The 12,050-nt window shown below is 45.5% G+C and overlaps 1 protein-coding gene across 2 annotated transcripts; it reads left to right on the top strand.

Annotated features, from left to right (window-relative positions):
• Positions 1–3,602: 3,602 nt before the first annotated feature.
• Positions 3,603–11,456, top strand: pah (phenylalanine hydroxylase). Of its 2 annotated transcripts, XM_011613194.2 has the most exons (13): positions 3,603–3,759; positions 4,458–4,577; positions 7,121–7,304; positions 8,386–8,474; positions 8,943–9,010; positions 9,320–9,516; positions 9,606–9,741; positions 9,825–9,894; positions 9,960–10,016; positions 10,086–10,181; positions 10,488–10,621; positions 10,790–10,905; positions 11,030–11,456. In XM_011613194.2, exons 1-13 carry the CDS (start codon positions 3,697–3,699, stop codon positions 11,071–11,073), a joined length of 1,374 nt encoding a protein of 457 aa, XP_011611496.1. In that variant the 5' UTR covers positions 3,603–3,696; the 3' UTR covers positions 11,074–11,456.
• Positions 11,457–12,050: the final 594 nt, after the last annotated feature.

Below are 12,050 nucleotides of genomic sequence, written 5' to 3'. Positions count from 1 at the left end.
AGCACAATCGTGACTTTATTTTTCAGAGAGGACAGCTGCGGCGGGTAAAAGAGCTCCGCTCTAGCAGCCTGCGTGAAAGTGACTCGCATCTGGCCGATCATTAAGAGTGAGAATGGATCCTCAGTGTGTGAAAGAGACTGGAGCCCTATGGAGAAAAGCCATTGTAGGCGCACACTGTACCACTTCTGCTGATAAATGAGCGTTTGTCTCCATCGCCATTAATGACAGTAAATGGCCCGGTGGGGAGCTCTCCGTCTAGCGAAGAGGACTCAGGGGAACAGGGGCAGTTTTATGAGACACTGAAGAGATCCATCTGCAAATTACTGACCGCTGGAGAGGCCCATTATCCCTGAAGGAAATTGGCTGTCTGTGTGTTTGGACTAGCATGATCCGACTTGACCCGTTTGGCCCTGCAGCGCCCTCTAAATAAATAAATCCGAACACACACAAATGTGACAAAACATTCTGGGTCACTCTTATCCTGTTATTTGGCTGCTAGGATTAAAAAAAGCTTGCTTTCTGTTTCGGCTATTTGCTTTTGTAGCCAGCGTCAATGATGATTAAGGTATTAAAGGTGCAATATGTAATCTTGCATGATTTTAGAGCAATTTCAGCTTTGTATCAGATCGTTGGCGTGTCCCCTTGGTGCACTGGGGGGAGTCATAAACATCAAAAAAACCATGGTTCCACCCAATCACCGTACAAGATGGCTGGGGGGGGGGGTTAATGTACGTGCAGATACAGTATAAATATAAATTGATTCACTGAGCAATTAGAGTTAGCTCAGCCAGCTTAGCAACGTTAGCGTGGGTTGCAATTTTGACGCGCGTTCACGACAGTTTGTGGGAACATTCGGGGGACGGACGAGCGCGCTGTTTCGTTTTTTATTTCCCTCCAAGTGACTGGGTGCAGGAGCGCATCGTGCACTGAAGGGTTAAAAAACTTCAATGCTAAAGTTAAACCTCTGAGTTTGCTGTATAATCGGCCTACAGTTTAAACCCCGTGTGCATTAATAAAGTTTAAGTTGTGACTCCTCATACAAGATAGCTCTGATTCATGTAAACATGGATTGATGTGATATTCAGTTAGACACTAAACGTTTTGTATAATCATCTGTGCACTGACTGCTCAGGCTGAGTTTTAAGTGTGTGTGTGTATTATGTAGAGATAATTTGACTGCTAGAATAACTGGTGCCTTTGTAGCTTTGACTGGGTCCATTTTGTTCTGTTTTCTGAAACAAAACTCTGCAGGGTAAGACAGTTTTGACCACTCTCTTTAGACATACATAATCTGGGGCCTCCGGGGTCTCATACCCTCGAGGCTTCAGGAAAGGGGAGCCTGTTCCAATCTTAGAGAAGACTCCTGATTTTGGGTGTAAGAACTGGCGGTGGTGGTATCGGGTGTTGACCCAAGTCTGGAGAGGTACAGTTGGTACGGTGAGCGTTCCGGTACCTCGGAGACTGGAGGCGGTGCAGCGGCGACTTATGTTCCAGTCGACTGACTTTGGTTTGTGATTTACCACTATATTAGCTTTGAATTTTGATTAATTTGGCTGACGTATTTTTGATCCTTTTGATCCTCTCTGTCACTTGGGGGCATGGACACGCAGCTAGGTACCTTCTGAACACGAGGTCTAAGCTAAAGTTTAAGGTTTAAAAGTAGTGGTGGATTTCTGTGGTGTGAGCAGCCAGAGCCTAATGTGACATTAATAATTGTATGAAAGAAGCATTAAATTTATAAGATACACTGATTACTAAAAAAAATATCAAACCATCATTTGTACAGTCAATTCCAGGCAGATGGAGCAGATATTTTAAACAAAGCTTCCACACACGATCATGTGAAGTTTCCTGAACTAATTCGAATACTCTTCATTCTCACAGGGCAAAAACCACCCTGTGTCATTCCTTTTCCTTTAAAACAATCAGCTGGTTGGTAAAGCAAGTCTCTCTTGTATTGTTTTGTTTTTGGTGTTTTACATTTAAAGGCAAAAAGACCAAAGAAAAGAGCCGTTTCTATTATCTATTGCAGAACATTTTCAAATGATAGATTTTATCATTAGCAGACCTACACTGCCCCCTTGTGGTACCTGTGGGGCAGGTGTAACTGGAAAACTCCAAAACTCCGAGTAATGACAATGTTGAAACGCTGTCACCACGACATAATCTATAAGGTTACATTAATTTTTGCAGTACTTTTCATAATACGTCTTATTAATGGAATATTATTCAGGCTTTATCAAAAAAAATGTACCTGTTTAACCACAAAGGTGCCGAGGAAGTGGTTAGGAGCTTTGTTTTATGCACGAGAGCTGACAGATGGAGGTTTACAAACTTCCATCCACATTCTCTCCAAGAATAATTTTAAACAAAATAAAAAAACCAGGGGAAAAATAATTGTTAAATATAACGTTCTATTCTAGATACCTCTCGGTATAATTGGAGGCTCTTATACCTTGAGTATTTCAACTTTCAGGAAAATAAAGCTTCCTCTGTTCTACCTTTGTGGTATTAATCCTTTCTTTGTTTTTAAATAGGAGGAAATCTCTGAATTCAGTTTTTTAAATGTCTTTTTTTTCTCCAATCACTAAATTAGGATGTAAACTATTATTCATATTAGCCACCGTGGAGTGTTAGCACTCAAGTTTTTATTGATTTACCTTTAATAGACAATAAAAAGTAATTCTTGCAGCAATAAAAAGCCTCACAGCAACAGTGATCATCGTAAATGTTAAGATATTTGTTAGCTCCTCCAAGGAAGTTATGTGACAGCCAGTGATTGTGTATCTGTTAACAAAATGACTCAGAAAGTTATGGTTCAATTTCCCTACGGGGATGAATAAAGTCAATCTTGAATCTTGAATGGATGTTAATTAACTGTAATTAAATTAGTTTCCTTACCTCTGAGCTTGACTAAAGAAAAAACCTAATATGCTGTGCAACCTTGTAACTACTGTGCATATATGTATATAAAGTATATATACATACATATATACATTTAACATACATATATATTTAAAGTATATATGGTCATATTAACCATCTCTGGAGTCTAAATATTAGTTGTCATAATGAATGACAAAGGAATTAATATCGACATTGCCTTACTTCTATCACTTGCTGATATCAGAATAACTATGAATAAAACAGTAATAATAAACCAACATTTGTCCGTACATTCAGATTAGCCCATCAACGCTACTGTGGCTAATTATTAGCATAGCATTTACTTCAAGTTACCCTACCATTTAGACTAAATTAGATCACCGTAATAATAACAACAATAATTGTTAAGTTTTATTGCTATGTTAACTTCTGTAGAACACGTATTTTGTTGATATTGTACATTTCCATGGTGCAGGTTAGCATAGCACGAAACGAGATAATTCCGCAGGTCCGAGTTTTCATAGATTCGCTGGGAAACTTTCAGGAGTGTAGTCAAAGCCTGCAGAATGACCGTGACATTAATTCACCAAATATCGCCACACACGTGGTCGGAAGCTCCAATGCGGGAAAAACAGACCCGCAGGTTTAATTTCCCGCCGACCGTCACATACCGACGCGGAAGGGGGCGTCGAGTCACGTGGCTCGCCTCGCGCAGAGGGGTAGGATAAAACGGACGGGGGCGGCTCGCGGATCCGTCTGTCAACGATCAGCATCAGCCCGCGTGGGTCGCCTCACCTGACGAGCAGCAACATGGACGCAGCGTTGGAGAAAGACCACGGAGGGTCGGAGACAGCGGAGGAAGGAGGCAGCAGGGTAAATATGGCAGAGAGGAGGCTATTCAACAGGCCAGCATGTCTGAATAAACACACCTGCTGGCCAGAGGTGTTGTGACCTGGAATATTCCTCCAGACAAAAGGCTGAATGGAGGTCAGGGAGCTGCACTGGAGGGGGGATTAAATAGGGGAGAATGACCAGAAAAGTCTGGTAAAAGTGTAGTTTTGCGGGCTGGATGATGGCTGAGATTCAGTTTGTGCCGTTAAAACAACTTTAGGTAGAAATGCAGGTTGAGGAACGACGTTTATCTGTTTGCCAACGTGCTGTACGATTGCAAATTCAAATTTAAGGATGGAAAATGAAATATAATAAAAGAAAAGCAGCTTCTCAGAGAAGCATCATGAGTAGCCTTTAAGGTTAATGACCCAACAAAACTTTCATAGTTTTTCCTCCTACTTTACGAAGAAACTCATTGGAGACCGCAATGCACATGTTGGCCGAAGTTTCGGTGATTAGCCACTTCTGCTTAAAAAAACACGTGTGTGTCACGTGGTCAGATCCTCAGCCTCAGAGGTTAAATAACTTCGAAGACCCCTGGGGTCACACGCCCAAGGATACGTGCTGATGCGACTTTCAAGCGTGCCACCCGTTGTGTCTGCCTGGCACATAAAAATGAAACCGTGATGAGAAACATGCGAGCTGCGAGACCTGAGGTGGGATTAAATGTGTTTGTGCAGAAGAGAAGAGGCTCCATGTACCTGGAGGAGGAGATAGGCAGGAAGTCGGAGGTGATCTCCTGCATCTTCTCCCTGAACGAGGAGGTGGGCGCGCTAGCCAAGGCCCTGAGGCTGTTTGAGGTAAGCTGACGCACAGCTGACCTTCATCATCAGGGGGGTCCCGGTGTGTGACTTCACACATAATTGAGTTTGTTTGTGATCTCAGATGGATGAACAACTTTTCTGTTGACATTTTGAAGCATGAAGATGCAGCAATGTTAAGTTAAACAATATTTCAATGTAGAGGCAGTTTAGCTTAACACAAGCGTAGCACAAAAAATCGCTTTGTTCCATGTGATGGTGTGTGGAACAATTAGCCATATGTTAATTATAGTGATTTGGACCATGGAAATGTTTTATTACCCATTACAAGCCCAGCTAGTCACTGTGGTTGTTTACACTAAGCTAAGTCATGCTAGCGCAGCGATATCGATTTCCTCATGTATGTGTGTATGCTCCCTGGTTTACAAAGTTATCGGTTAACGTCAACCAAGACAAGCAAAGCAAACCTACCACGAGTCTCTATGCTGTTGTTTAGATTTAAAACCACTAAGAGCCGATTATTCATTTTTGAAAAGAGTGAAAATGCATCACATTGATTTCAATTTAAAATCTAAACAAACTGAGCTTATCTGGTGTTTGCGAATCAGACGACAGCAAACACGATGAAGGCTCTTTGATCCAGTGACGCAAGACAACACTGGCCATTCCAGTGTCTCAACAATTCCATGAACGGAATCTGGTGTTGGGGCTTTTAAAACTAGGATTCATCAAAGAGAAAAATCCTTTGATGCGGTCCCGAACGGGTGCACGTCACTCCCAAAGTGCACGTTCGCGCTGCGTTTAGGTGCCTCCCACAGACGTTGCGCTTCAGAACACGGTACTCGTTAGAATGAGTTCCTCTTACAAACATTGGACCAGGATAACTGTCATACCGGGCGGCCTGGCACAACTTTTTGTTGTTGTAATGATCTTGCGTACGTGACCACACACACACACACACATATGCAACCAGTGATTGGCTGTTTAGACCTCTGTTCAAACACACGTCCCTTCATGTGCATCAAGGTTCAAGTTTGCTCTATCTGCAGTCAAAACTGCTTCCATCTCCAAAACATCCCATAACGGGGGGTGTTGCGCGCCAGGCGTTTGCAGCCACATGTTGGGGGCGGAGTTATAGGTGGGCTTACATCATTCAATGCCATATGGAAGAACCCTTCTTTAAAAGCAGCAGGATCCTTTTCGAACCTATGAGCATCCGTTCTCTGCATCCTCCCCCTACTCCACCCCCCTCGTTCTCCTCCCATCCCCCTCTTTTTTAAACATGTCGGTCCCCCCTCCCCCCCGAAACACGCCACTCATCAGTACAGCATACAGAATCCAGATGATAACCTATTTTAAAGAAAAATCCTTCCGCCGACTGAACCAGCGACTCGCGTCAGATTAAGCGCCAGATTTTAATCTCCCAAATTCTCAAACGCATGTGACGCGGCGGCGTGGCCATCATGTGACGAGTACCTGACCCCAGGCCTCAGCGACGGGAGGTTCGATGTCGCCGGATTTAAATCGGTGCGATGGATCAGGGAATTAGGCGACCCCCTTCTGTTCGCCGATTTAGGATTTAGGCTGGTTAAGCTGCCGAAATATGGCCCAGAAATACAGATATTATTCAACTTTCTAAGAAAATAAAGCCGGTCTTAAACGCTGGATAAAAAACAATGTTTATCTTCAGGAATTCGTATCAGAGTCCTGCCTTTACTCTCAGACCTCGTGCTACGTGTTTCAGAATGTTTAAATACAGTAATAATAGTATGTAAAGAGGCATATTTCATCATTCAACCCTGAGCAGAAAGCGGCACCGTCAGGAATCTGACTCGGTTGTGGAATGGGATCCAGATGGGTGAAGAGTGGAGAATCGGCTTCACATGCCGTCCTCATTTCTTAGCCCAAAGCCAAAGACGTAAAACTCCCTCACTAATCTCTCACTGAAAAACATCTACGAGGCAAACGTCAAGGCTCTGTGTGTGTTTGTGACACTCAAACTTAACAAAGCCTCCAAACATCCCTCAGGTTGTCGACTAATGTCCTCAGTCCCCCAGGTCCCAGAGATGTCCAGCTGGACACATTCAGCTGCACCAGAGTTGTATGAACTGTGGATGGTGGACCTAGGACAGTTCCCCACAAAGTTTCACAATCATTCACACCGCACATGTAAATGACCTCTCACACTAGTGTTGAGTGCGTCTAACTCCTGGGATTCCAACCAGTTAATTTAGAACTGAAGTCGTCTCTTATAAGAGGTGAAACATCTTCCAAAAGTACAGTTGAATTTTCTTAAGCCGAGAGTTCACCCCCGGGTTGTTTGTCGCCCGCAGCTGAACTATTTATTCAACATATTTACTCTGAAGCACCACAGTGTACTCTGTCAAGTGTAGCATGCGCAGATCTTTCAGCCTGCGGGAGATGCGGGGCGGGAGAGCTTCATTTGCGTTAACTGGTCGAACACTGCCCTCTAGTGGTGAAGTAGATACAGCGCTGCAACCCGCGAACTTGCAACAGCCTGTCTATTAAAGGGTAAATATGAACAGCAGCGGTAATCTGAGTTTGTGTCTATGTGACCACAGGAGAAAGGCATCAACCTCACCCACATCGAGTCTCGTCCCTCGCGCACAAACACAGGCCAGTATGAGTTCTTCATCAACGTGGACACTTCCTGCTCCCAGGCTCTGGACGAGGTCATCGACAGCCTGCGTACAGAGATCAGCGGCCACGTGCACGAGCTGTCACGCAACAAAGAGAAGGACACAGGTCTTTTGGCCGGTTTACAATATATATGCATTAAAAACCAAACGGAGGTCCTAGGTCAGAGCGCGTATCACGCGCATCCAAAAGAATTTCTTGAAGTGTAAATGCGGCAAATCAAGCTCAAGGATCACTTCTGAACAAGAGCATTTGGGTCTCTGCTAATCCACACAACAGTGGAGGATTTTCTCATTTTTATTCATTCATGATCCCTTATCCTGGTCCGGAAACGCTGGAGGGGGTCATCATCATCGGCATCAGAGCCATGCAGCTAACTAGCGTGGCTTAAAAATAAAACACTGGTAGCAATCTGGTTAAAAAGCTCTCTTTATCAACAGGGCACAACCAGACTCACTAATGGACAGCCAGCGTCGCCAGGGTGACTGATGACCCCCGGGCCACATTTGGACCCCTTTATTAGTCGTTTCCAGAATGACATTATTTTAGCTACAGGCTTGGTGTAACAGAGGAAGCCTGTGTGGCCGTCTCAGACCAACACGGGGCGGCAGAACATGCCAAGGTCACGGCAGGCGGTGACAGACAGGGCCACCATGGGTCCGCTTTTGACCTCGCTGTCACGCTGTGGTCTGCCGGTCAGGGTCAAATAGATGAGCGGATATTTATGGCCCTTTTTGGAGCCTGCCTGTTTATAGAGAAGCCTGGCAGCCTCCTGTTGTCTGTCTGGAGGCCTCAGGCTGGACCACAGTGCACAAATGCAGATTAATGAACGGGCCCCGCTGTTTCACCCTGTCATAAATCCCTATGAAGAGGCAGATGACCTCGGACTGCTGTCCTGCAGAATTAAAAAAAAATCAGTCCCCATCCATACCAGTTTACACCGCGCTTATTTACATCACAGGTTGGACCATTATTTCCACATCTTTATTCTTATTAAAGATAAATTGATGCGTCTTTAACACCCCCAGACCCAAATGATAGCATTGAAGGACTCTATTTAAAAAAAAAAAAGAAAATTTACATATGTTTTGACATCTTTAAATGCAGTTTTAAGAGATTCGACCTGACTAAGTGTGTGTTGAACATAAACAGGGGTGGTTAACGTGTAATATTTGTTATTATTCTCCAGTTCCGTGGTTCCCTAATGACATCCAGGACTTAGACCGCTTCGCCAACCAGATCCTCAGCTACGGCTCAGAGCTGGATTCTGATCACCCTGTAAGGACTGACTCATCTGTTACATCCTGCCCGTGTTTGTGTGTCTGTGTGTGTGTGTGTGTGTGTGTGTGTGTGCGCGCGAACCCCCCCCCCCACGCCTTCTAAAAGATGAGCCCGTGGAGATGAGAGGATGCACCCCGTCATCTATTCTAATGGAAAACTGTCCAGACACACAAGTTGATGTCAGTGCTTTAATCGTGTCCCTATAATTATAGATAATTGCCCCCTTTTGCCACAGGCCTTAAAGAGAAACGTATTCATGGTTAGCTGAAGAGCTCTCTACAAAGGCTTCATCTGAATATGCATTTGCCCGCTTTCATTGGAGACGGAGTGTGTAATGCTGTCAGAGGCCACCGGGGTTCAGCCCGAGCAGAGGATTTCCACTTTGATTTAGCTTCAAATGTCGGCGCTGCGATCATCACATCTAACATGCCTGTCTGTGTGTGCGTGTGTGTGCGTGTGTGTCAGGGTTTCACAGATCAGGTGTACAGACTCCGCAGGAAAGAGTTTGCTGACATCGCCTACAACTACAGACAGTAAATTCCTTTCTTTGCATTTGTTTGCTCAGGTTTGTGCCTCTTGCTAGCGGTAGTTTATCCTAACGAACCATATAAACTGGATTCTGTCTGTCTTTGTGTGCACAATTGAGGACTATTTACAGGCAGATTAGGAGCGCTGAGGGCAGTTTCATGTATAGCCGTGAAGGGAAAAAGGTTGTTGACTGCTACAGCATAAAAAAAAAGACAGGAAATGTTGATATACCACTTAGATAGTTCCAAATAAATGAGATAAATGAAGCAAATAACCTAAAAATGTATAATGTTGTATTGTCTGACTCCTGGCAGTGGCCAGCCTATCCCACGAGTGGAGTACACAGAAGATGAAAAGGCCACATGGGGAAAAGTGTTCAGGGAACTGAAGACCTTGTACCCGACGCACGCCTGCCGCGAGCACAACCGCGTTTTCCCCCTGCTGGAGAAATACTGCGGCTACAAGGAGGACAACATCCCGCAGCTGGAGGATGTGTCTCGATTCCTTCAGTGTGAGTCCCTCAAATGGTTTCCACTCAGCATGAGCGCTGATGAAACTAGCTAACGGTGTAATTCACCCTCTCCTCTCCCATCTCCACAGCGTGCACAGGTTTCCGGCTGCGCCCGGTGGCCGGCCTCCTCTCATCCCGGGACTTCCTGGCCGGGCTGGCCTTCCGGGTCTTCCATTCTACGCAGTACATCCGTCACAGCTCCAGGCCCACGTACACGCCTGAACCGTGAGGGCTCACCGAGAGCAGTCGTCAAGAAGCCGTCATTTCGGCCGCATTCCAATTCTGTTTTTGATCCCTTCTTCACGCAGGGACGTCTGCCACGAGCTGCTGGGCCACGTTCCTCTGTTTGCCGACTCCAGCTTTGCTCAGTTCTCACAGGTACGGCGACAAATGTTTCTAAGAATCGCTCGCGAACTGGATTTTGATGCCGCGTGTGCCCGTAGGAAATCGGTCTCGCCTCTCTTGGAGCTCCTGATGAGTACATTGAGAAACTCGCCACTGTGAGTATCAGAATTCACGCCTGGGCGCGCTGGGGAGCTGCTAACGCAAACCTTGCCCGCGTTTTTCAGGTGTACTGGTTCACCGTGGAGTTCGGGTTGTGCAATCAGGGCTCTGAGATCAGAGCTTTCGGAGCCGGCTTGCTGTCATCCTTCGGCGAGCTGCAGGTAGGAAACGGCGAACCGTGAAATCGAGAAAGACCCCTTGTTTAGTCACTCGCGCGGCTGCACAACAGGCAGTGGGTTAGTGGTCTACCCGGTTCAATGTGTCACTGGGGGAGTCAGACTCGGCCCAGCGGGGTGCGGCTGAGAAGGTTCAGTGAGTCAGTGGGTGAGCAGCTGGCTGCCGAGGTCACGCATTACATCAGCAGCTACCGGCGGAGGATGTTCACTCAGCAATGCCGCACTTCCTGTTTAAGGTTGAGAATAGCGGCGCGCGGAGAAATTGTTTCTTCTCTGTGTTTTTTTTTGCAGTACTGCCTGACGGACAAGCCCAAAATTCTGCCCTTTGACCCCGACAAGACCTGCCTCCAGAAATACCCCATCACAGAGTACCAGCCTGTTTACTTTGTTGCCGACAGCTTCGAAAATGCCAAAGAGAAAGTGAGGTGAGGTCCCTTGAAGCAACATAAATATAAATATACAAAGCACAATACTGAACTGAACTGGAGTAACTCATAAATATCACCCTGATGCACACCTGTCAGCAGTACAATCAAGGGAAAATTTTAGCAGAACTCGGAGCCATAAGGGTTTAACATCTTCCCGCTCCACAGGAAATTCGCCGCCACCATCCCGAAGCCGTTCTCGGTGCGCTACAATCCCTACACCCAGAGCGTTGAAGTGCTGGACGACACCAAGCAGCTCACCAATCTGGCCGACTGCATCAGCAGTACGTGTCGCCCTCTTGTTTCCAGTTGTATCCCCTCAGACTGGACGTTTTCCTCAGTTTCTTACAGCCACGTCAGGTTTGGGAGATCTGTACGGCCGCTTCACCACCTTTCCTGTCGTTGCAGGTGAAATGGGCAAACTGTGTGAAGCCCTGCGTAAACTGCAGTAACGGCCCGTGGAGCGAGAGCCGGGCTTCTCAAAGAGCATCTTCATTCCTTTTGGTCATCGCTTGCTTTAAAAGAGTCCGTATTTAGCTTTTTGTGTGGAAACCAAATATAAACATGCAGATGACAGTACTATTTTTAAACCATAAGGCTATTTAAATATGATTTTGACATGATTACTCATCTTTTTCTTGCTTGATAAAATGTTTTATGTGCATGAGCAGTTAAGAAAAAGTGTTTTCATGATTAAGATTTTTAACAAAAATCATGTTAACCAGACATTTTAGCATGGAGATTTAGGGCAAAACTAGCTAGTTTTTCTTGCACATATATAAAGTACTATATGAAGTATATGCATGGCAATCAAATAAAGGATTTTCCTCCTTTCTCTTTGTTCCCTGTCTCATAATTCCCAACTACAAACAGATCTGCACATGCGAAAATAACTGCCCCTTTACAAGCATTGATGTATGATAATCCCTTAGCAATGACTGATGTGTTAACTTGGACCCCTGAAGCTGAAGAAGCATTTACACACACAAAACAGGCCCTTGTAGGTGCTGGAGTGTTAAAGCTGCCAGACTATCAGAAGCCTTTTGAGCAGGTCGTAGATTGCAAAGGTAATTTTATGACTTCAGTTTTGTTGCAGAAGCACGGAGATAAGAGGCAGCCAGTGGCCTACTACTCCCACAAGCTAGATCCCGTAGTTTGGTGCTATATCATGAGCTAACTTTGCTAGTTCCACATGCAGTGTCAATACTGCTGCTACAAAGTAAGATAGCGTTCCTGTCGCCCGCACGTCATCTTTCCTGCATGGCAGTGTTGCTGTCTCAGCCGAATCTGACGATTCGTCGCTGCACGACCTTAAACCCAGCAACGCTGCTACCCACCGCAGAAGAGGGACACCAGCACAACTGCCTGGATGAGGTCTCCACCAAGGTCCTGCCGCGACCAGATCTCAGTGATGTCGCGTTGACTACAG

The sequence above is a fragment of the Takifugu rubripes genome, chromosome 18, assembly GCF_901000725.2.
Source record: "Takifugu rubripes chromosome 18, fTakRub1.2, whole genome shotgun sequence".
In the NCBI taxonomy this organism is placed as follows: domain Eukaryota; kingdom Metazoa; phylum Chordata; class Actinopteri; order Tetraodontiformes; family Tetraodontidae; genus Takifugu; species Takifugu rubripes.
This window is presented reverse-complemented; position numbering and strand designations above follow the sequence as displayed.